Below are 25,436 nucleotides of genomic sequence, written 5' to 3' on the forward strand. Positions count from 1 at the left end.
GCTGTGTAACAAACAACCTCAAAATTGTAATGCCTTTATTTTTAATCACCATTTTATTTGTGTACTCCATTGTCAGCAATCAGGGATGGGGTTTTTTGGGCTGTTCTGCTGATCCCACCAGTCAGGCAGGATGCTGGTTGGATGCTCTAAGGTAGCTTCATTCACGTGTCTGGTGACAGTGCTGGCTGGCTGCTGGGCCTGTCTCTGCTCCCGGTCTCTTATCCACAAGATTCTAGAAGACAGGGGAGCAATACCTTCCTTATGCCAAGGAAGGTAAAGTGTTAGTAAGCTCCCCGTCCCCACCTCCTGTCAATTCTAAATGCTGCCTCTTACAATCAGCTTCCTTAATAATAAAATAAATTTCATCTCCATCATTCTGTCTTTTGTGTCTTATTTTTTTCAGTTGATTCTAAATTCTGTAAGGCAGCCAGGGGTGATGGCTCTTGCCTATAATCCCAGCACTTTGGGAGGCTGAGGCGGGTGGATTACTTGAGGTCAGGAGCTCGAGATCAGCCTGGACAACATGGTGAAACCCCGTCTCTACTAAAAATACACACACAAAAAAAATTAGCCAGGCATGGTGGCAGCAGCCCAGCTACTCGGGAGGCTGAGGCACGAGAATTGCTTGAACCTGGGAGGTAGAGTTTGCAGCGATCTGAGATCCAGCGTGAAGTGCAGTGTATTTGTAGTAGAAATGGGGTTTCACCATGTTGGCTAGGCGAGGTTCGAACTCCTGACCTCATGATCCACCCACCTCTGCCTCCCAGAGTGCTGGCATTACAGGTGTGAGCCAGTGTGCCTGGCATCTCTCTCTCTCTTTCTTTCCTACCCAAGAGAGAACACAAAGAAAATGTTTGAGTCTATGCATTGAGTCTGTGTGTATGAAAATGTATTATAACCTCATGATTGACCAATGAATAAAATACAGTGAAATAAGGGGTTTGTTTTTGTTTTTGTTTTGAGTCTGAGTCTTGCTCTGTCACCCAGGCTGGAGTGCAATGGCGCAGTCTCAGCTCACTGCAACCTCCCCCGCATCGTGGGTTCAAGCAATTCTCCTGCCTCACCCTCCTGAGTAGCTGGGATTACAGACACCCGCCACCTGCCTGGCTAATTTTTGTATTTTTAGTAGAGACAGGGTTTCACCATCTTGGCTAGGCTGGTCTTGAACTTCTGACCTCGTGATCCACCCACCTCAGCCTTTCAAAGTACTGAGATTAAAGGCGTGAGCCACAGCACCTGGCCTAGAAAACCCTTTTAAAATAATACTTACCACTGCTGTTGATTGGGACTAGAAAGTGAGTTCACAGAGCACCGGTTTGTTCCAGAAATACTGAGTGGTCCTTGCCTCCTGCCCCATGTCTGCAGAGCCCAGTCCAGGACTGCTCCCAGGCCCCACGATGTTTATTCGCTCCTCCTAATAACCCCAGGCCAGGCCAGGCCCCAGGTTCTTGGGTTAATAGCGATCTTCTTGACTTGGCATGTCATGTGGAAATACTCAGAGGAAGAAAAATGCAAGCAAGCATGGGAAGTGTATCTGGTACATCTGCCATTCATGTTCATCCCCTATATTTTGAGGCAGAACCACATGGCAAGAACTTACAGTAAACCCACCCTGGCTAAATATTTACATATATTGCTTCATTTTCATTGTCACAGGAAAGCCAAGTGTTACTGTCCCATATTCCAGATGAGGAAGTTGCTACTGAGACAGTAAATGACAGAGCCACGAGTGGAACCCAGCACTCTGAGTGATTCCAAGTCCAAATTCACTGTGCTCCGTAAGACAGATTCAGCTCTCGGCACAGCTGGCCTCCAAAGGGGCGCGACCAGTTTAGTCCTGCACACGTTTTGTTGTTATTTTATTTTTATATTTTTGAGATGGAGTCTCGCTCTGTTGCCTAGGCTGGAGTGCAGTGGCACAATCTCAGCTCACTGCAACCTCCGCCTCCCCTGTTCAAGCGATTCTCCTGCTTCAGCCTCCTGAGTAGCTGGGACTACAGGCATGCACCACCAGGCCTGGCTAATTTCTTTTTCTTTCTTTTTTTTTTTTTTTTTTTTGTATTTTTAGTAGAGATGGGGTTTCACCATGTTAACCGGGATGGTCTCAATCTCCTGACCTTGTGATCCACCTGCCTCGGCCTCCAAAAGTGCTGGGATTACAGGCATGAGCCACCGTACCTGGTGCAAACCTTTCTTAAAGTCAACTCTTCCTTAACACATTATTTTTGAGACAGAGTTTCACTCTTTTTGCCCAGGCTGGAGTGCAGTGCTCACTGCAACCTCCACCTTTCAGGTTCAAGTGTTTCTCCTGCCTCAGCCTCCTGAGTAGCTGGAATTACAGGCACCTGCCACCACGCCCAGCTAGTTTTGTATTTTTATTAGAGATGGGGTATCACCATGCTGGCCAGATTGGTCTCAAACCTCCCAGCTCAAGTGATCTGCCGCAGCCTCCCTCCCAAAGTGCTGGGATTACAGGTGTGAGCCACCACACCTGGACAACATGTTATTATTTTGACTAGCACAGGTGGTTGACAGAATGCACAGCAATGAAAGACTGTACCTTTTATTCAAAGCAGAACTTTCTTTGAATGCAGCAAAAAGGTAATGGCACTCCAAGCAAACAAGCAAGGAACAGCTAAGAAACCCTATCGTGTTTTTCTCACTCACATCACTTCCCTTTAGTAGCCAACTACTTAGGCTGAAAAATGCTAATATGGAAAGGGTGGCCCACTGCTTTTTCCTTTCAGTTCTTCCTTACCCATCAGGAAGGCAGAGAGCATTGGCAGAATGTGCACAAAATGTGAAATCAGGCCGGGCATGGTGACTCAAGCCTGTAATCCCAGCACTTTGGGAAGCTGAGGCAGGTGTATCGCCTGAAGTCAGGAGTTCGAGCCCAGCCTGGCCAACATGGTGAAAGCCTGTCTCTATTAAAATACAAATATTAGCTGGGTGTGGCAATGTGCATCCGTAATCACAGCTACTCAGGAGGCTGAGGCAGGAGAATCCCTTGAACCTGAGAGGCAGAGGTTACAGTGAGCAGAGATTGCACCACTGCCCTGTAGCCTGGGTGACAGAGTGAGACAATATCTCACTCTGTCAAAAAAAAAGTGACATCAAAATAATTGAGCTAGTTTTGTGCAATGCTCTCCCTGTTCTCACAGGAATAAAATACATGTGTGAGCTACAAATAAGAGCTGCGTCATGTCAATGATTCCACAGACGAATTAATAGGCCTTATGTTTGCATCTGAAATCAGCATTGCACAATGTAAAGATGAGCTGTGAAATTCATGCTAAGAATTTAAGTCTCAACTTTTTACTTGGAATGGTGTTTAATAGAAAATTTCCATGGCGACTCAAGGGAGACTATAACAGAAAATGAAGTTTTGCCTTTTTAGTGCCCATAATGACACTCTTCCCAGGTTTTTGAACAAGAGGCCCCACAATGATGCAGCTGCAGGGTCAGATGCTAAGTGGTGGGTAGTGATGTCTGGTGAGGGAAGAGAACTCACATTTACAAAAAACAGATCCAAAGAGGTCCCTATATCCCTGTAATTAAAAGAACACACGCCTTTTGGGTTTGATGATTTTATTTCTCCCTTCCCACAACCAGTGGGGAAAAAAAGTACAATCAGGCCTGGTGTGGTGTCTCATGCCTGTAATCTCAGCACTTTGGGAGGCTGAGGAGGGCAGATTGCTTGAGCCCAGGAGTTTGACACCAGCCTGAGCAATGTAATGAGACCTGGTCTCAAAATTATACAATCAATGCAAGTACAAAAATCCAATTTTTAAAAATCACCGGAGTACAAAGATGGCCACAGCCCCTGCCCGGGTTTAACTTACGTATGTACAGAGTGTGTGGGCAGTCATGGCCACAGAGGTGATGTTACAAAATATACAAAGTAATTTCTTCCTATTTCATAGAAGAACGCTGCCTGATTTCCAACTGAGAGCACTAGAAGCACAAAATCATCCAGATCGTTTACTATATAACTTATGAAAAATGCTGCACAGGGCTGTGACTATAAATATAGAGAATTTGACTCTGTTTGGGAATTGCTATCTACAAGGGTGAAGGTCAGGGGAGGACTGTCTGATATCCTGACCTGCTGGGACAGTGGAGAAGCTGGGATAGGGGAGGACCCGATCTTGCCACATGGTTACACCTACTCCCCCTTTCCTAGATAAGGCTGGAGCTCATTGGCCAGGAAGAATTGGGATGGTTGGGGGTGTGTGAGGGGAAGTGATGTAACAGGCAGCAGGCTGTGGAAGGCAGAGAAGGCATCTAGGATGAGAAGGAGTGCATACCTTTGACCCAGACACACGTGCACTCGACTGTATTCAATGATCTCACTTCACCGGGCAGTCCAACTGGGAGCAGATTTTCCCGCCCTGAGAAAAGTCTGGAGCTTTGCAGGCATGGAGATGGCAGCTAATCAAAGCCCATCTATGGGAAAATGGAAAAATGTTTGGAAAGAGATTCCAGTTGGTGGGGGATGGAAAGAAGGAAGTTAACCTAGGAAGTCATCTTGCACAGAAAGTGAGGAGGCTGAGAGGGGTGAGGAGCTATTCCAGACGCAGATACTCCCTGGGATTCAAGGTGGCAGCATGCAGGCTGGAGAATTTGCATGTTTTATTTCAAAAGATCCAACAGGGAGGGTTTTTGTTGTCTGACCAAGAGAGGAGCATTAGGCTTTAGCCACAATGCGTTTTAATTTGACTTCTAAGTTCGCTAAATTCAGAACCTGGGGCCCTTTTGGCAGATACACCTATCCCCTGAATGCCAAGCTACTCATTCCCCACTCTCTTCTCCTCCATCTACCCCACTCTCTCTGTCTCCTAAGACAAGAGCAGTAGGTGGGTGCGATATCCAGCCTGAACTCTCTGTAGTTCAGGTGTGGCTCCCATCCTCGAAGCGTGAGGACAAGGACACTGCGGGTGAACTGCTTGGACAAGCACACCTGTCCAGGTGAGGAAACCCTGATGGGAAATGTGGGAGTACTAGGAAGTGGGACGGACCCACACTTGTGACCTTCAGTTTCCAAATAATGATGCTGTGTCCCCAGACCCCTTGACAACATAACCATTAGCAGAGCAGATGCTCCCTGGGGCTGATCACCATCAAGGACGCCATGGGGCTGCTGCTCTTGGCTGCCAGACTTTGGTTTAAAAAAAAAGAGAGGCCTGAGCTTGATAGTCATAGAGAATAGACTTCCCCAACTGGGGAAGCCTCCCATACCTTCCTTCCCTGGGTCTTTTCTTTCTGAAGATGGTTTTCGAGTCTGAAAATAAGTTCTACTGACCAACCCAGCTAAGTGTAGGATTAGCGATCTTTCCAGCCACGTTCATTCTCTAATTCTCTTTAGGTATCGTCCTGTGTCTTCCTGGAGTAACAGACTACTGAGTCTCCAGGGGCTGGAATCAAACTGCCCTGCAGGCCTATCCAAGCCACAGGGAATCAAGTTAGGTGGGAGTGTATCAATTTCATCCACTAATTTGAAGCAAATCTCCTTGAGGTGGTGAAAGGGGGCAGCAGTGGGAGGGAGGAGAGCACGCAGGACCCAAGGTCCCTCCCCACAACCCCTGGCGACCCTGGCGGCCCCCTACAAGGCCGTGCATTCGGTCTTTGAGTCTGGGGCAGTGACCTCACCCTAAGCCTCTCTGCTAATGGTTATGTTGTCAAAGGTCTCAGGGGCCTTGACGGCCCCCCCCACCCCCGCGCCTCCTGCCCCTCCTCCAAGTCCTTGCAGCACCTACTGCAGCGGCAGCACTTGCAGCCACAAAGTAGGCAGCACAGGCGGCAGCAGCAGCAACAGCGCAGCTGGAAGCAGCCGGCCAGCTTGGAGACCACGGCGTCCCAAGGCTTCAGCGAGCGCATCCACAGCGGCAGGCAGTTCCAGTTCTGGAGTATCTTGGGCAGGATGCGTGGGCAGCGGGACTGCAGCAGGCGGAGGCACAGTACCAGGATAACGATCAAGAGGACGGGCACACCGACGCCCACGAGCACCGGCCAGCCGGCCAGCGAGAGGCCGAACACCGTCAGCGGGATCAGGAAGAAGAAGACGATCAGGTAGAAGACTGTGAACCAGCGATACTTGGCAGAGATGTTGCCCAGCCCCTTGGCCATGCGGATGGGCAGGCGAGTGAACGGGATCGGGTACCACAGTAAGATACCGGAGATGTTGAAGAAAAAGTGGCACAGGGCAAGCTGCAACACAAGAGGTTGGACAGGTGAGGGGTCTCTTGCCCAGTGGGGGCGGTTGGGGGGAGAGAGAAGGGGAGGGGGAGGTCAGCTAGGAGGCATCACAGCCAGCATGGTCACGGGCCTTCCAGGCCTTCCTTGTCTTTATGGCTCAGCACAGAATTCACCTGGATTCCATGAAGACCTGCTATGTGTGTGGGAGGGCCAGGGGCCCTCAGTGGTACATTCTGTCAATCCTCAAAAACCCTACAGAGCGGCAACCGTTTTTCCTTGACATGGAGGCATGAGGTTTTGCTCCCCAAATCGACAGGTGGGAGATGGAAGAGGTGGAAATGCACATCCCACAAGCCTGGCTCCAGAGGCCAGGAGCTTGGTCACTTTCCCAAGGCTGGTGCCAAGTACCATGCCCAGGCTGTGGACCAGCCCTGTCTAATGCGCTAGCCACACGTCCACGCAGAGATGCGCTGTAAGTATGAAATACACACTAGATTTCAAATACTTAGTTCCAGAAAAGAATGCCGAATATCTCAATGTTGACAGACTGATTGCATATTAAAGTGATAATGGTTTAAATCAAATACATTATTGAAAAATGAATGTTTCTACTTTTAAAAATGTACCTACTAAAAAGTTTTAGGATGACATGTACAGTTAATCTATATTATATGATTGAATTTATATTTCTGTTGCACAGATGGCTTTGCCTCGTCAGATCTTTATAATAATCCTCATGAAATAGGGATTCTGCTCTCCATCTTTCAGATGATGGAATGGACGCTCAGGTCAGACTACTTGCCAAAGGTCACTTGGTATGTAAATGGTGAGATAAGAGTCAAATCCCAAAGGTCTTGCACCAGGTAACCTAGATGGTCCATGCCAGGGAGGTCTCCTAACTGGGGCGTTCCCCAGAGGGGGCAGTGAGTGAGGAGATGGAAGGTGGCAGGAGGCAGCGGGCCGTAAGCCAGCTCTCCAGGGGGCTGGTGGACATCTTCCTGGGGACCAGCATCTCCTTCAGCTCAAGCTGGGCCCCCTTGCGAGGGAGGGAGGCCGCCCTTCCTGGGCCGGCTGGCTGTGTGCTGTAAAGGCACCCGCAGGCCCGGCCGCCCAGCACTCCGGAGCTGGGCCAGAGCCGGCGGCAGCCCGCCCAGGGAACGGCCCTGAACAGCGGGAAGTCAGGCGCACGGTGAGCATGGTCTGCGTGTGGCGGCCCCGGGGCTCAGGGGAGCGAAAGTTTCCCCGCGGATCGCGCTGCCTGACGCCGGGACCCTCTCGGCAGAACCCCGGGTCCGCCCGCCGCACGTCGGCTCCCTCAGGCCTTCCCGCTGACCCTTCCCTCCGTGCGGCCCAAACCCAATCGGAGCTGTGCGGTCAGAGCCCAGCCCATCCGTAAGCGGCGTGGGCCGGCCAGAATTAAAGGTGCAGTTTCTCTCTCCAAACCCTCTCTGCTTACTTTTCTCTCTCTGCTTGCTTCTCTGTCTCTCTCTCTCTCTCTCTCTCTCTCTCTCTCTCTCTCTCTCTCTCTCCCTCCCTCCCTCCCTCCCTCCCTCCCTCTCTCTCTCTCCTCTCTCTCTCTCTCTCTCTCTCTCTCTCTCTCTCTCTCTCTCTCTCTCCCCCCCTCTCTCCCCCCCCCCTCTCTCTCTCTCTCTCTCTCTCTCATTTAAATTATTTGGAATTTCTGTTGGGAAAACCATCAGAGAATCATGTATTTATGACCTAGATTGTTAATCTCAGGTTGTTTTGTTTTTCAAAACGTTAGGAGCCATCAAAAGGATAGGAAGGGAATATTACAAACAACTCTACACACATAAATTTGACAACTCAGATGAAATGGACCAACTTCTCAAAAAGCACAGTACTCTAACTCACCCAGTATCAAATAGATAATGTGAAAGGCTAGTTTCAGGGCTCAACCATTAAACAACAGAATTCAAATAAGAAGTCTGCAGGCCCAGATGTTTCACGAGAAAATTATACTAAATGTTCAAAGTTTATTCAATCTCTTCCAGAGAAAAAGAAGAGAAAGGAACAGTTTCCAGTTCATTTTATAAAGCCAGCATTACCCTGATGCAAAAACCAGACAGTGATAGTAAAACTGACCCAATAATATCATAGACGGTTCTTTTGGAGAAACACAGAAAACGACCTTTTTGTTCTTAAAGCTTGAAGCTTACATTTGTTTTATCTGAGTTCTTTTCTCAGAAAAGGACATTCAGACCTCACAAAAAGAGTATAGAGAACTGAAACTCACCAGATCACCCCATCCTGACAATGAGAAACCTGAAGCCCTCACTCCTCATGACTCTTCCTTGCCACTTTCTAGTTCCTATATTCTTACACATTGTCACATTTCTTCTCTGTTATATAAACCCCTAGTTTTAGTCTGTCGGGGAGATGGATTTGAAACTGAGCTCCCATCCTCTTGGCTGCAGCACCTGATTAAAGCCTTCTTCCTTTGCAATACTTGCTGTCTCAGTGACTACCTTTTTGTCTCATAAGCAGCAAGACCTAGACCAAACCCCTGGTGTTTGGGTAACAATGGTTAAAAAAATCAGTAAATGCAAAATCCCTAAACAAAATATTGGCAACTAGAATTCAACAACGCATAAAACAAATTATACAACATGACTGAGTGGAGTTTAGTCTAGTAATGGAAGGCTGGTTTAGTATTCAAAATCAGTCAGTGTAATTCACCATATCGACAGGCTAAAGAAGAAAAATCATATAATTACATCAACTGATGGAGAAAAATCACTTGAACAAATTCAAAAATCACTCATGACTTGAAAAAGAAAATCGCTGAGGTGGGAGGACCACTTGAGGCCAGAAATTTGAGACCGGCCTGGGCAACATAACGTGACACCATCTCAAAAAAAAAAAAAAAAACCAAATTAGTCAGAGAGGTGGATGGTGGTACATGCCTGTGGTCCCAGCTACTTGGGAGGCTGAGATGGGAAGATAGCTTGAGCCTAGGAGTTGGAGGGTATAGTGAGCCGTGTTCCCAACACTGCATTCCAGGCTGAGCAACAGAGTAAAACCCTGTCTCTGAAAAAAAAAAAAAAAAAGTCTTAGCAAACAAGAAATAGAGGAGGAGCTCCCCTCAACTCTATCAGGTACATCTACAAAAATCTATAGCTAGCATTATATTTAATGGTGAAAAAGTGAATGCTTATCCTCTAAGATCAGGAGCAAGGCAAGGATATCCTCCCTCACACTTTTACTCAGCATACCTAGTCCTGGAAGTTGTAGTCAGCACAATAAGGCAAGAAAAATAATGAAAAGGAAACAGATTGGAAAGCAGTTAATAACATTGTCCTTCTTTGCAGATGGGGTGATAATCTATGTAGGAAATCCCTAGGACGTCACAAACAAAAACCCAAAACACTCCCTAGAACGAGTGAGTTCAGCAAGGTCACAGGATACAAGACCAAAATACAAAACCAACTGGATTTCTATATATTAGCAATAAACTCGTTCATAATAATAATTAAATTTTAAAATATGTACTATTAACAATCAGTTAAAAAAAAAATTGGAGGGCCAAGCAAGGTGACTCATGCCTGTAATCCCAGCACTTTGGGAGGCTGAGGCAGGTGGATCACCTGAGGTCAGGGGTTTGAGACCAGCCTGACCAACATGGAGAAACTTCATCTCTACTGAACATACAAAATTAGCCAGATGTGGTGGCACATGCCTGTAGTCCCAGCTACTTGAGAGGCTGAGGCAGGAGAAATCCTTGAACCCAGGGGGTAGAGGTTGCAGTGACTAGAGATCATGCCATTCCACTCCAGCCTGAGTGACAAAGCATGACTCCATCTCAAAAAAAAAAAAAATTGAATAGTATAACTCTAAAATCAAGTATAGGATTCTTATGCTGAAAACCACTACAGGTATGCATGTATATATTTATGTGTGTGTGTGTAAACTTACATATATATGAATCTGTGTGTGCGTATGTGTTAATTAAATGTAACCATCATGGCCCAGATTGTGTTATGAATAAGACGGAGTGGGTATCTCCCTCAGGTTGCTTACAGTATAGCTGGGAAGTCAGACACTAAACCCATGAATGAAAATGTGTTGGGGACTTCAAAGAAATCGCTGAGTGCTCATTGCATCAAGCACCTTGAAGACCAAACCATGAGGTCAGAGCATGGAGGGTGAGACCATTCCGGTTTACAAGGCTTCTAACTCTACATCACCAGATTGTCCTCTAATTCTACCTTTCTGGAAGAGAGAGGCTGATTGGGTCACTCTGGGTCAGGACTCTATCTCCTATGCCATCAAGTGTGTGTGTGTGTGTGTGTGTGTCTGTGTGTGTGTGTGTGTCTGTGTGTGTGTGTGTGTGTGTGGTGGGTGGTGGCATGACTCAATATAAACATAGCAGCCAAGAGTCCTAATTTTGAATAAGGAGGCGAGGAAGAACCATTTCCACTGGCTGGATGCACCAAGGGCTACAGTAAAAACTAGGAAGAACACCAAGATTTAAAGAGCCGGAGGAAGAGGAGCTGTGGGGAAGAGAAGCAAATGAGGAGCATCCACAGAGTCAGAGAGAAAGCCAGAGTCAGGGCTTCCTGCTGCTGAGTAAGTTGTGCAGCTACTCCAGCTGCAGTAGATTGCTAATTTCAGGTTGTTTTGTTCTCAGAGTTCTCCCTCTGAGCCACGGAGGTGACAGCCCTACATACTTCAGAGGATGTTGAGTGTGCAGAATAAGACGCTGCACCCTCAGCTCAGTGATACGTGAGGTGTGACTATACTGACTCAGGAGTGCGGCTTATGACGAAGAAGGGCTGTGATTTTATCTAGGAGTGCTTTTCTTGGCAGGCTGCAGACACATGCATTTGGAAAATATGTAGGAAGAAGTCCCAAAATGGCCTTTGCCATGACTCAGCTAGAATTGTCAGTAACATAGCAACTCATTTCCTCTGGATAGATTTGTGGCAGCTTAAAATTCTAAGAACTGCACTTCCTTCAGTGGTTCAAGGATATCTGAATCCCAGGCCTCTGACAAAGGGTTCTCTCCTAAGAAAATAACATACGATATTTCTCTCCTCTCTTCCACAGACCTCAGAGGATAAGCCTTCTGAAAGGGACACCCTGCAGCCTGGCCACAACAATGTGGCCACAGATTATGCCCTAGAGGGTGGCACAACGCTGGTGGCGCTCTCCACAGGGCAAGGGGTAGACCTCTTCATGCTTGACCGGGTATGTACAGAATATGGCAGCATCAGGGCTTGGGGACATGACGGGCCTCTGTGCTTCAGTGCGAGTCCCCTGGGGTGATTTCCTGGTCATTCCTAATACTTGTTTTGGGGGCCAGAGAGCCTGGAAGCCTGGTTTTGGGAGCTAGCACCATCATCAGAAACCATGAAGGGCCTCTGTTCTAGTGAGGGCACCGGGGGTAGGAGTGTCCTGCAGAGCCGGGTTGCATCAACTCAGGCCCTGTCCTCGAGTTCATTTTTCAAAAATGCACTCAATCTCTTTGGCTTATGAGAACTCCATGATTTAAGAATCGCCACACTGCGAGTTTCCAGACAGAAGCATGAATTCTTTAGAGCAGCCCCATCCAGTAGAACGCTCTGTGAATTTTGCTTTTAAAGTGGATGCCTTGTCTATCACTTATGAAATGCTTTGCCAAGTATACTGAGGTCTTGTGAAAACTCAGATAATGTTGACCAATGATCACTTCAAAACCTCTTGTGTTCACTGAGATGAAAGGTCAATATTTAAATTTAATTTAGATGTACAGATGTTACTGGGCAGGTACTGTGTCCCAAAGCACCATTTCAGGCAGTGGAGATACAGGGTTGACACATGGCAGCCTTTGTGGAGTTCACATGTCACATGTTATATATGTGGAGAGAGGGGGGTTGCAAATTTTAAAATGGAACAGTTAACTAACAAAACAGCATTTACAGTATGGAAATTGAGAAACTTTTCAAATAGAATCTTTTCACCTATAAACCCATTAGACCAAGGCCCACTGCTGTGCCAATTTCCCAATGCCACAGTTTCCCTTTATTTTCAAAGAAGCCAGAAAACCCTGAGAAATCTATGGCTTACACATATTACTCTCGGGCAATTATAGAATAACAGCTAACACATAATTCTTAATGAGTTGTAGGAATGTAGGTACCTGTCCTAGGGAATTTACATCTATTAATGCATTTAAACATGACAGCAGCCCTGTGAGGTAGGTCCTACCATTATTTATATTTTCAGATGGGGAAAGGGAGGCACAGATTGGGTGAGTTGCCTAAGGTCAAGCTAGTGACTGGTGGTGTCAGGTGTCACACTCTGGCACTCTGTGCTTTAACTAGTATACCAGACCCAATTTCAAAAACAAATGCTCTTGAGTACAAGTAAAATATTTCCAAGAACATTCTGAGCAGTTCTAAAGGCAATGGGAGGTACTTTGACTCTGGGAACTAACTCGAGGATTCCCAGGCACAGACAGAGCCTGCTTTCTACCCTGAAACATGACAGCAGGGCCCAGTGCAGACATAGGTGGGCACCAGAGCTTGTCACCATGACAAAAGGAAGAGATGAACCATAGCATAATCTTTCCTGATCTCCGTGTATTATCCTGAAATCCCTTTGGATCAAGTCACCCTAGTATAAAGAACATTTGAGCAAAAACTCTGCACAGAGCTTAGTGTCTGTTTGGGATGTTGACGTCCAGCAGACATAGCTGGTGGCAGTTGTCACAGATAGAAATGCCATGGAGGGCAGCCAGCAGTGATGGAGGCAGCAGTCTTTAGTGGCTCAAACCCAGCCTGTGAGATCTGTGGGTTTGCAGAGCGGGTGATTTGATTTTGTCAGAACACACATATTGTTCTGCACAGAGTAACCACCTCCTGTTAACCAACTCCCCCTTGTGGGATAAAGCTCAATGTCAAGGCATTCGTTGACAAACAGGAGCCCTTGTTTCTCAGTGACAAGGAGTTGGTGCCTGATCATCAGGGACCCTCTTATCAGAGTGCATGAGAGCCCATATTAAAAATCAGCGGTTGCTGGTGACCACACAATCAGAATAAAAGGACGTATTTTCCAGGTTAATAAAATGATGGAAATAACATTCCAGGGGCCTGAGAGACCCTGCCCCAGCCCCGGGAGTGGATCAATCCAAGGCATTTTCACCCACCCTGATGCAGAATGAGCTCCTCCGTTCAGGTGGAGAGTGGGTACCACTGTTCAGATGACAGCTGTGCATCTGCACGCTTTCTGCTGAAAAGCAAGAACAAAATCGAACCTGGCTCAATTAAGTGAAAGGAGTTACTGCATTGATGGTGATACGAGAAGAGGGGCAAGGAAATGCTGTGAGGGTCTCTGGTGAGGGCTTTACCCCTGGGCCTATGCCCACGGAACTAGGTGAGGACAGGTATTTCTGTTTCAGTGCCCAAATGTTGTATTTCCCAAGACCACCTTGACCTGCCACACCCCCATCCTGTGCCTATAAAATCCCTTAGACCTCGGTAGGCACACACACAAGCAGCTGGATGTCAAGAGGAACATATTGATGGAAGAACACACCAACGTTGAACAGCGGATGGCGGAAGATAAGGCAGGGGCTCTAAGGCAGGCTGCCTGTGGACCCACGGATAAAGTGGAAGAGCACACTGTAACATCCACCCACTGGGGCTTCAGCTGTAAACATTCACGGCTAGATGCTGCCGTGGGGTGGGAGCCCCACAGACTGCCTGACTGCATGCCTCCCCCTAGAGGTTTGAGCCACAGTGCAAGGACACAGCGAGTCATACCCCATCACATGCCCTGCGACGAGGATAAGGGAACTTCTCCCGTTTCAGTGAGAAAGTTGAGGCCTTGGCTAGGACCGGGCAGGGTTAGAGGACCAGGAAGCAGGAAGCACGTCACTGGTGTTGCAACACGGCCAGTCTGTCCTGGACACCAAACCCGGTGCTGTGCCTCTCACTCAGGTTTCAAATCCCGGGGAGCGTGTCTACTTTTTAAGCTAAGGCACATGCCTGACCTTGGACTAGAAGAGGCCCAGATACGAATCCTTCTAGACTGGCATCCAACTCTTTAAGGGACGTCAACGCATTTTTCAGAAGTGGAACTCAATGCTGGGCTGCTCCAAAGCAACACATGCCCACAGCGAGTTAAAGCTCATGAGACAAAGACAATCACATGCACATCTGTAAGAAAAAGAAGTTCAATTTATTGGGCAGGGGAATTGCACTGCAAAGGAACCATGGAATTGTCCTTGGCCAGTCTAAAGAGGGTTTGAGGAAGAGAGGACTGGTCTGGATTGGATATTGCCTGGAAGTGGGTGCAACTAATGATTGGTTATCTAGTCGTTGGTAAAGAAGCAGTTGTTATTTTTGTTAGGAGAAGAGAGGAATGTATAGCTGTTGAGTCTCCTAGTCACTGTCTTATTTCAGACATGGACGGCATGACCTTTCCTCTCTGTATTGTGGGAATATCTCTGATGTTCCTTGGGAACCTCTGGGCTAGCTGCCAGCTGTGAGCTGTCATTCTTGAGTTTCTCACTTTCTCAAAATATTTGATGTCCATTAAAGTGAATCTGGTTTCCAGGCCCCGATTTCCCCCTAGTGACTTAGAGGGACATCAGCATTTAAGGTGGTATCCACTGCGAGCTGATCACATTTTGTCACCAGAACTAGATAAAGGGGCCTCTGAGGGACGCTCTGCAGCTATGGACCATGGTGGGCATAAGGGGACTGGAGAGAGGGACTGAGCACAATTTTATCAATAAGTTTCAGGATTCCTTTAGATTTTACCAACTTTTTCCTTATGCCAGGTGAACACAATTTCCAATTGAAAGAACTTCCTCTTTTCCCCAGGTAAGAGTAGTTGGGATACCAGAAACTTGTAATGGTTTCTGAGACTCAATCATTAACATAAACAAAATACTGGACCGCAAATTAATGGCCAAAATGCATCCCTCACACATTAGTACAACTTCTCCTCTAACTGTTGATGGCCTAAGTCTTTCTGAAAACTTTAATCTGGGGGTGAGAACTTTGGAGATAAACACAGTCATGTTCCTTATAAATAAGGGGCTTGCCTGACAGTAGAAGTTACAATGAGAAAGAAGACCATGGGCCTCTTCCCTTTGAATTGTCCTCCCTCTTGCTATGTTACTGCTTGAGCTTCTTGTGTGGGCTTCATATTATCGCTGTCTTTCCACCACTCGGGAAGGGCAGGCTCCAGAGTGACCACGGCCAAGCCCCAGCTCTGCCAGCAGGCCCCATCTTCTCATGATTGTGTGGGCTTCTGTTTCCTGGCGTTTCTCTTCTTCCTGGCATCTTTCTTCATCTCGCTAGACTCTTGGTGAATTTTTACTGGTGGAAAAAGTTGTCAAGATTAATAAGAAAAGAAAGATTTGCTGAAAGAGCTTGGAGCCACCATCCATAGCTCTGGCCAGTATAAGAACGGTAGACTCTGCCTTTTTTCATAAGTAATCAGTATCTTTTATCACTATAATGCACCTTCTAAAGGTACTACTTACCTTTACATTTAAGTTGTTCCAGGAGAAATTGTCTATAAAACAGTTAGGAATCATACTTGCAAAATTCAGAGCTCAGGCCAGAACCTTTGTGAAGTCACTTGTTTAAGCCCCAACCTCTAGATTCACTCACTCAGTTGCATTTGTTTTTCAAAGGAATAATTATACAAGAGGACTTCAAAGAGTTCATGAAACAAATAAAATTAAAAGATAAAAATATAAAATACAATTTTTTTTTCTCAATATACCAGTCATTTAGTCCAACTCTAAAGGTCCTGGGAATTTAACCTGCAAAGGCAGTCTTTTTTATGTTATTTGCTCAAGAAAAATGGGTGCCCTTTAAAAGTTTCTTTTTAATATTAGGAAACAATAAGAATTCAGAAGGAGGCAAATCAGCGCTGTAGTTATTTTCCATTAAAACCTTTGCAAAATTCCTTTGTTTATTGAATTAAGGACAGGAATTAACAGAGCACTGCTGTGCTGGAGAACTCTCTGGTGACGCTTTCCCGGGCTTTGTCTGCTAAAACTGTAGCTAAATTTCTTAGAATAGTCTCTTAATAAGCTTATGTGGGCTAAGGAGCAACCATATTCCCAAGGTTGTGAAAATGAATGGCTGTGATTAGTTAAGGCCAAATTGTATCCTGTACCTTCAGAGGCCCTCGCTCTCCTCCCCCAAGTTATACCCATCTATAGTTATCCATCCACCCACCCATCCATCCATCCACCCATCCATCCATCTATCCACCCACTTATTCTTATATCCCTTCATCCCTTCTATCTATCTATCTATCTATCTATCTATCTATCTATCTATCTATCTATCTATTCTTAACTGAGAGATTTGTCACAGCTTTTCTTTCCAGAGCAAAGGTAAGTTGAAGAGTAGCAACACCTCTCTCTGTTATGCGGAGTTGTTTTGGGCTAAAAATCTAGGAGTTTAGGAATGTGAGTTCTATCTTTAGTTCCTGGTAATTCACTGTGTGTCTTCTGAAAGATTCTGTATTTAAATATTTTGGTTTCCTGACTTAATGTTTTCTCTTTATATAAAATTGTGTGCATTCATGTGTAATATGTGGAAGACACCAAAAGAAGAAAAAAGAAAGAAAATGTAAACAAACCCATGTGTAAGTTTCTTCACTCTCAGTAACCCCACTGTGAACATCAGGATGTGAGACCAGAGGGTGAGGAAAGTTGAAAGCATCCTGCCTGGACTATGATTGGAGGAACCGACAGTTTAAAGTCCAGCAATCCACCAGGAGATGAATGTATTCTTATTGGCCACTGGTCCAAAAAGTGTGAAACATATGTGAAGTCAACTTGAATCCAACCTGCAATCTGTAGCAGTCACCCAGGATTGCAACAGTGTTAGCACCATCAGCCCCTAAAGTAGATGAACATTGACTGAGCAAGGAAGAACAGTGAAACCCCGGGAAGAGTGTGGCTGGGATATTCTTCAATGAGATGGGAAGCCAGATAAATCTGAAAAGAGCAAGAGCCGTCAAACTGGAAGATCGAGGGAGTCAAGCAGAACATTTCCGAGCAGCCATGCCTGCTTGTCAAAAAGATGACAAACCAGATAAACCCTTTCCTCCTGCAGCACCAACTGATCCTAACAAGGCAGCCCAAACCCACTGGCTTATCAGTACTGATGACGGCGTTTGGGTGAGAATGGGATCCGACTCTCTTCATCTCCCAAGACCAGATATTGATTTACGTTTCTGACAGGAATAAATGGAATTTCCTTTTCTTGATGATTCAGCCTGGGTAACAAGAATGAAACTCTGTCTCACAAAAAAAAAAAAAGAAAGAAATTATCAGAAGACTTGGTAATTTCTTGCCTGCAATGTAGTTTCAAGGGGTGCAATAGAGGACAGTATAATATAATGATGTTCATTATAATTCTGAGTTGGAGCTTTTTCAAGATGATAATAATAGCTAACATTTACTGGGTGATTAATATGTAGTAAGCCCTGTTTTAAGTGTTTTACATGCATTAATTCCTTTATTCTCATAACAACTCTTGGAGGCAGGTACAGAGGGGGAAGATGAGGCACAGAGGGGTTCAATTACTTATCCAAGGTAAGTGCCTGAGCCAGGATTCAAACCCAAATATTCTGGCTGCCAACCCATACCCTTAACCACAACGTGACCCTGCTTGGAAACACACAAGTGGGGAAGAACCTTCATCTCCCAAATACTGGGGTGCATGGCTTAGGGCTGCCTAACCTGCTGGGAGACAGTGCTTCTTTGCTGGCTGTGGAGGTTCTGCCTCCTTCGCCTTGGTTGCCTTTGTTCCTTTTCCCACTTTTTGAGCCGTGCGCCTGCTGGGTGTGGGCAGGGCAAAAGCCCAGGCAAAGAACACCCAATTCTGCATCTGGAAGGGAAGAGGAATATGTATCAGGCTGTTCCCAGGAATCTCGTGGCAGAGGGGATGGAGGGAGGAAATGAATAAGGAAACACTGCTACAGGGGTTTAGTATTTTGTTTTTTCATTTTTGTTTTTGACAATCGTTAGAGCATCAGGCTTGCCTAATTAGCAGTAATATTTCCTCACATTTTTCATGAATTCCACCTGGTGCAATGCCAGATGTGATCTATAAAATCAGAATTCCTAGAGATGACGGGTCTGGTGGTGATGAATTCCCTCCGTATTAGCTTTTCTGCAAAGGATCTTATTCTCCTTTACCAGTGAAGCTTAGTTTGGCTAGATATGAAAGTCTTGGTTGGAGTTTCTTTTCTTTAAGAATGTTAATCATACCCTATGACTCATGGGGGGGAAAGCATGTTGAGCCTCAGCCCCCAATCTCTTCTGGCTTGTAGGGTTTCTGCTGAGAGGTCCACTGCTAGTTTGATGGGCTTCCCTTTGTAGGTGACCTGACCCTTCTCTCTAGCTGGTTTTCACATTTTTTCTTTCATTTCAAGCTTGGAGAACCTGATAATTATGTGTCTTGGGGATGATCTTCCTGTGAAGTATCTTACTAGGGTTCTCTGCATTTCCTGAATTTTCTGTTGGCTTCTGTAGCTAGCCTGGGGACGTTCTCACGGGTGACATCCTGAAATATGTTTTCCAGATTGTTTCCATTCTCTCCATCTCTTTCAGGGACACCAGTGGGTCATAGATTTGGTCTTTTTACATAATCCCATATTCCTCAGAGTTTTTTCATTCCTTTTTATTCTTTATTTTTATTGATTTATTTATATTTTGAGACGGAGTTTCGCTCTTGTTACCCAGGCTGGAGTGCAACGGCACGATCTCGGCTCACTGCAACCTCCGACTCCTGGGTTCAGGCAATTCTCCTGCCTCAGCCTCCTGAGTAGCTGGGATTACAGGCACGCGCCACCATGCCCAGCTAATTTTTTTGTATTTTTAGTAGAGACGGGGTTTCACCATGTTGACCAGGATGGTCTCTATCTCTTGACCTCGTGATCCACCCGCCTCGGCCTCCCAAGGTGCTGGGATTACAGGCTTGAGCCACCACGCCCGGCCCTGGGTCAGGCTTCTTAAGGGAAAGGACCTCTCCAGCAGGGCTGAGCTGGGGACAACATGGCCCTTCCAGCAGGAACTCACTGGAGACACCTGGGCCTTGTCAGTCAAGTTATTTTCTCACAGGCTATTGGGGTAAACATTTCCCTCTAGGGGCCCAGGACTGTCCCTGACGGAACTAAGGTCTCCCCGGGCCTCCAGGGCCCTGGATGTGGGTATCCTGTGGAGAGGAGGGGGCTTTTCTTGTCCTCCTGCCCCTGGGTCACTACCTGCTCCTCCTCCTCTATCGCTCCTCTGGGCTTTCCTTGGATCCTCACCTTGGTCTGATTCGGGAGCCTGGCTGGGATCGGGATCCGCTTCCTAGCCCCGACCACCTCCTCCTGTGGTCGGAGGGTGAACGTGCTGCTGGGAGGAGGGATCCTCACAGAGCTGGGGTGTCTCAACACCAAGGAGTTGCGAGCCGACAACACGGTTCTCCTCCTTAAGAGGAGCCTGCAGTCCACAGCAGGCGGGACCGCCACGGGGGCGCCCATGTCTGGCGGTCTCCTGGGGGCGCCGAAGAAGCTGCCTGGAGAAGGCTTCCGACTCTGCTGACCGTTGAAGAGAAATCGGTAAGGGCCGGGGGTAAGCGTGGGCGCCACAGGGGGAGCCGGGCCAGGCTGGGACGCCTCCCGGGCTATGGGAGGGCGTGGGACACGGCCAGGCAGGGGCCTGCGGCGGGACCGGGGGCGAAATATACTTAATAAATTGCCCATTGAGAGCAAGGTACAATGGCGAGAAAACGGTCAGTAACGGAGACGGAGCTCGGTAGTCACCAACTTCTCTTCTGCCACGCGCGCACTAGGCAGCTGAGCGCTTGTGACGTCCCAGAGGGGCTGGTGAACGAGCCAGGGCTCCCGAAGCGCGCGGGAGCCCCCCCACCCCAGGGCACCTACCAGAGGGGTCAAAATGCTACAAAATAAGTAGCTTTTTTTTTTTTTTTCTTTGAGACCGAGTTTCACTTTTGTTACCCAGGCTGGAGTGCAATGGCGCGATCTCGGCTCACCGCAACCTCCGCCTCCTGGGTTCAGGCAATTCTCCTGCCTCAGCCTCCTGAGTAGCTGGGATTACAGGCACGCGCCACCATACCCAGCTAATTTTTTGTATCTTTAGTAGAGACGGGGTTTCACCATTTTGACCAGGATGGTCTGGATCTCTTGACCTCGTGGTCCACCCGCCTTGGCCTCCCAAAGTGCTGGGATTACAGGCTTGAGCCACCGCACCCAAGCTGACCTCTCAGTCCTTTTTAAATGAAAATTGACGAATTGATCGAATGCATTTTGGAATATTTACAAAACCCTGCGGGAGGCGTGGCAGGCAGATGTTGTCTGTAGAACTGGCACGTCCCAGCAGTGAACACACCTGAACACATCTGTTCAGGCCCAAAGCTCAGTCCCGGGGATGGGCCTGGGCTGTTAAAAGCCGCAGTCGCTTGCGCTGTGGGTGAGAGGAAAACAGCGGGGAGCGGGTGAGGTATAGCCCGAGCCCGGGTGGAACCGGAGCCTGCTTGGGACCCGGGAGGCGGCGGCCAGGTACAGCCCAGCAGGCCTCTCTGGAGTTCCCCAGTAGGAGGCAGCAGAGAAAAAAGGGGCCCAGGGAGCTTCGGAGAAGGCCACTGGCACCAGTGCTGGTGAGATGCCTTATGCTGGGGTCAGGGTCGCCTTAGGCCAGGTTCTGCTTCTTTCCATCCTAGCTGTGTGAGAGGCTGGTGGAGATCAGCCTCCCCACACCCATTTCTCTTCCTGGACCCATAGGAAGACTACACTTCCCAGCCTCTCTTGTTCTTAGGTGAGGGCCAGGGGTTTTGTCAAATGGGGTAGAGGTAGAAATTACATCTAGGTTGTCCCCATTGCACAATCCTTCATTCTCTCTCTTCCTTTATGAGCCACCGCTGAAGCCATGCACTTTAGAGACAGGGTCACCACTGGGCAGGGGCCTGGAGGCCTGAGCCACTTACCCTGTTGCTATCAGCCTGGGATGGGAAGGAGAAACAAGCCTTTGCTGTACTAAGCCACTGGGATTTCAGGCTTATTTATTGCTGCAGCATAACCTATGCTATCCTGACTAGGGTAGACTGAGCTTGACAACATTTTAAACCTCTCTGAGTCTCCCTTTCTTCATTTGCAAAATGTTAATTGTAATATGTGTTGTAGTCAAGGCCATCTTCACTGTAGGTAACAGAAATCTATTCATTCTGGCTGAAGCAGAAAGGGAATTTTTGGAACGTTTCAGGGGACTCATGAAATCCAGCACCCACTGCTTTCCTAGTCCCAAGGACACATCCTTCACATCCCAGCATTGTCATTCAGTCCACTGTGTCTCTGTGTCTCACAGCAAGTTCCAGAAGAAAAATACCTGATTGTCTTAGTTTGTGTCAAATCATCTATAGCCAGAGACCAGGGTCACATAAGACAAATGCGGCCTTGGGTTTTCTTCTTATGAGCAGGGTGCACTTTTCTGTTAGATAGGTATCAGGAGGGAGAGGGATTACCAGTTCCATGTGCAAGGAGTCTTCTCTGCCCTGTAAAGAGATCCAAGGGAAGGCCTGCTACTTCAACCACCATCCAGCCCAGCTGTCAACCCCTTTCAGGCACATTTAAGTGTTAGACATTTGAGTCACCTGCATGGTCTGAAATTGCAGCTGGTGACCTTTCAGCAAATCTCAAAGTTCTTCCAGGGCACACAATAGTGTGGACACACAAAGCAGCTGAAAGGCCCACAGGGAGGGAGAGCAGTGTCCACCTCACAGTTATTTCAGCGCCACTGATGCATAGGTGACCACAGAGCTATTTATTTATGGGCTTGCTCTGCTTGGTAGAGCTCCTTACAGGCCTGCGACCAAGTAGTGAGAATGAATGGAGTCTCCAAACAGTAGGATAGTCTGAGGGCAGTTCACAGGGCGGGGCCTCCACCTGTAGGCTAGGATCTGAGCTGTAACTCTGTAGAGTACTAGCAGAGGGCACATTCTCTGTCAGCAAAACCCTGCTAGGATGCTTTCCATGCACCCTGTCAAGTGATCCCAACATACGGTTTTGCATGAAACCTCAGCATTTCTGCGTACAGCATGGCAGAAACCTTTGGGACATCTGCTCAGCCCATGATCCCCATCTCATACAAAAGAATAAGGACATGATCATCATCGCCTTCTTGGCATGTCCAGGGCGGGCAGTGCCCCTGCTCTCCATTAGAAGGTGCTACTGAGCCAGGATCAATCTATCTTGCTTTTCTTTAATTTCTGAGTTTCCTCTATTTCTTAACATTTGTTTCCTGGAAACAAAGGGTTGCACACTTCTCTAGTTGGAAATCTTGTGCTGTCAAGTGAAAGAAGACTTTATAGTAGGACAGCAAGTCATTCAAGAAATAGTTCAGAGTGATGGACGGAACCACCTCAGTGGGCGGTTCATTGCTGTTCACTTAATCTGTCAGTAACAAGTGACACATCTTTTGGGGCTAGAACTTGTAGAGTTCCTGGGAAGAGCTGTAAAATAGAGCCCAGTACTCTCACCCCCCTGCTTGTCTCCACCCCCACCCTCACCCGACACTTTGCAAGGGGGTTGTGGTTCCAGGAGGGATTTCTTCCTGCCTGATGAGCTGTTAGACTAGTCTAGAAAGGAAATCAAAGGACCCCGTGCTCTTGCCTAACACGATGGTAAAGTTGGTTAGTGCAGGGCATGGCTAGGGAAGGATTGTATTCACTATGGCTCCACGAATAGTTTTTTATAGAGAGAGGTTTGCTGGTGGCCAAAAGGTTCAACCAATGTTCAGCAGCAATACAGTAACAGAGAATAGATGCTGGGGCGATTTGCACTTCTTTTACACATTGGAAATTCAAGACAAGAGGCCATTTCTTTGTGATTAACTGGAAGAATAGAAAGGTAAAGTAAAGCCAAATGTATTTAACCTCTGCTAAATGCCAGGTAATGTGCAAGGCACGTTTACACTTGTGTCATGTAATTTAAGCCACAGACTTTCAAGTTCACTTGATATGACCCTTGCTTCTCTCCGGTCTAATCTGCCATTGTCTTCTACCACTGGCCTGAACTACACAGGTCTTCACGCCAGCTCTTGAATACTCCAGACTTGCTGATCTCTCTGCCTAAAACTCTCCTCTCTAAGTTGAGCACACTGGCTAATGCCTGCAATCCCAGGACTTTGGGAGGCTGAAGTAGGAGGATCACTTGAGCTCAGAATTTGAGACCCACCTGGACAACATAAATAAAAATACAAAAAGTAGAAAACTTAGCTGGGCATGGCGGTATGCTCCCATAGTCCCAGCTATTCAGGAGGCTGAGGTGGGAGGACTGCTTGAGCCCAGAAGTTCCAGGCTGCACTGAACTGTAACCACACCACTGTACTCCATCCTGGGCAACAGAGTGAGACTCTGTCTCAAAAAAAAAAAAAAAAATCTGTTCTCTGGATCTCTCTTGTGTGTCTTCACTCCTTAATTGTAGTAGGGCCTGTCATCAAATGTGACCCTCCTTATGGCTCTCCAGCCCGCAGCCTGAGTGAGTTTTCTTTTGGGCACACACTACAACCTTCTTGTGTATGTGCTGACCCGTGTGCTGCCTGTTCTCCCATTAGAATGTCAGTTCCAAGAAATCCAGCCTCACTGCCAGTATCACCAACCCCTGAAATCTCAGTGCCCTGAACAGTTCACAGCAAATGCTGGAAGCTCAGAAAGTATCTGTTGAATGGATACATGCATGAATGGATTAAATTGGATCGCTTTTGGATAAATCACATTTTTATAGAGATGTTGGAGAATTTCTAAGTTTATAGATTATCAAACTCTTTTGTCTGCCTCTGACTGAGCATGGAAAAAAGCAGAAACAAAGCTCAAGTGAAGCTAGGCTAATGCTCATTGGCAAGTCAGGGGAAACTCATGTGAGTGGAGGGAGAAATGACCCTCATCTCACTTGAAGTTCTGTTACCAGTGTCTAGTGAGCCAGGGGCTCTGGTCCCCATCACTAAGGGCTCTCTCAGGACCTTGCACACAGGCGGCTGTACAAAGGACCCGGGGACTTCCCTCCATGGCTGGAGCTGCCTGTGATAGCAGATTGGCTGGGTGTAGGGATATGGGTCTTTCAAGACCCCACCCACTTTTTCTTCTGTTCTTCACATTGGACAGATGAGTTGTCCAATACAAAACCCAAAGGAGTATTTTTACATAAGCTGACACACCCTGCCCTCCGTAAGTTATGGTGGTTTCTGATAAGGATATATCATGGTTCGAAATCTCTTTTTTTGATGTGGTGTTCTCTGCCACGCACAGCCTAGTGCGATTGTGCTCATGGGAAATGTGCTGGCCGAGTGGTGCTTCTCTCCCTGATTTAGAGGAAATACATGGTCTGCTTTGACCCACTGGATGGATCTTCCAACATGGAGTGCCTGGCCTCCATCGAAAACATCTTTGCTGTCTACAGAAAGGTGAGTGGACAGACAAAATGTCAGGAGGGCTGAGATTTCCTGCCTCACTCCTGGGGTGATCTCTGGAAGGTTCCCTGGCTGAGAGTTGCAAGTTTAGAGTCCTAATCTCTGTCTCCTGACTAACTAGAAAATCCCCTGCAGGCAAACCACAGACTTCTCTCTTCCTGAGGCTCCTCAGTAGAACTGAATTGGTAACTTTCTGTGCCTACTTTCTATTGTTCCTGGGATGATTACATAGAAGGACAGCAGAGATTTCTTTTGAAATCTGGATGCAACACCAATGTCAGACATAGTATTAGGTTCCAGGCAGCATCCAAAGACCCACTCTGTTCCTTCTTTCTGCATCTCACCTCTTACTGTATTCATTTTCCTTTTTGTGAGAACAAATCACCACAGACTTAGAGGCAGCAAACAACACCTGTTGATTGTCTCCCACTTCTGTAGGTCAGAAGTCTAGCTGGCTTGGCTCATAGAAGAAGTGGAGAGGAGAATGGTGCTTACCTTGAGATTGGGGGATGGTTAGGGAGAGGTTGGTCATTAAATATGAAATTTGTTAGACAGGAGGGAAAAAAAGGAAGAACAGCCATAGACCCATCATTCTCCTCTACTAAATTAATCTTCAGAAATTCAGACTTAGTAACTCCCTTTCTGGATGTCTTTCCAAGGTGCCAAGTGACCTTGATGTTCCATAGACAGAGCCTTACACAGCAAAATGCATCTAGGGGTGGGAGCCAGCTGACCACCCCTGGAATCCTGATTGCAGGTTCTGTTTAGAACATGGGGTCTCATTTTGAGAAGG

The 25,436-nt window shown here is 47.1% G+C and overlaps 2 protein-coding genes across 10 annotated transcripts in view; one reads left to right on the forward strand and one right to left on the reverse strand.

The window, feature by feature from the left end:
* LOC108590011 (sodium-dependent phosphate transport protein 2B-like) lies at nucleotides 1-20,013 on the reverse strand. Of its 8 annotated transcripts, none has more exons than XM_035301103.3 (6): nucleotides 19,489-20,013; nucleotides 17,915-18,062; nucleotides 13,343-15,524; nucleotides 5,753-6,207; nucleotides 4,308-4,446; nucleotides 1-232 (listed from the first exon to the last, which is right to left on the reverse strand). In XM_035301103.3, exons 3-5 carry the CDS (start codon nucleotides 13,409-13,411, stop codon nucleotides 4,350-4,352), a joined length of 621 nt encoding a protein of 206 aa, XP_035156994.3. In that variant the 5' UTR covers nucleotides 13,412-15,524; nucleotides 17,915-18,062; nucleotides 19,489-20,013; the 3' UTR covers nucleotides 1-232; nucleotides 4,308-4,349. The 8 variants fall into 8 exon arrangements, with proteins under 8 accessions (XP_035156994.3, XP_035156983.3, XP_035156980.3 ...); XM_035301092.3 differs by lacking the exon at nucleotides 1-232 and having other exon boundaries at nucleotides 3,572-4,446; nucleotides 13,343-13,422; nucleotides 14,189-15,524; XM_035301089.3 differs by lacking the exon at nucleotides 1-232 and having other exon boundaries at nucleotides 3,572-4,446; nucleotides 13,343-13,425; nucleotides 14,189-15,524.
* LOC144581623 (uncharacterized) overlaps nucleotides 10,603-25,436 on the forward strand; it is a 20,451-nt gene continuing 5,617 nt past the window's right edge. For both annotated transcript variants that reach the window (XM_078365934.1, XM_078365939.1), the window contains exons 1-2: nucleotides 10,603-10,782; nucleotides 11,263-24,637. The gene's annotated coding sequence lies outside the window, so the exon portion shown is untranslated. The remainder of the gene's footprint in view (nucleotides 10,783-11,262; nucleotides 24,638-25,436) is intronic.

This window comes from Callithrix jacchus, chromosome 1, assembly GCF_049354715.1.
Source record: "Callithrix jacchus isolate 240 chromosome 1, calJac240_pri, whole genome shotgun sequence".
Classification (NCBI taxonomy): domain Eukaryota; kingdom Metazoa; phylum Chordata; class Mammalia; order Primates; family Cebidae; genus Callithrix; species Callithrix jacchus.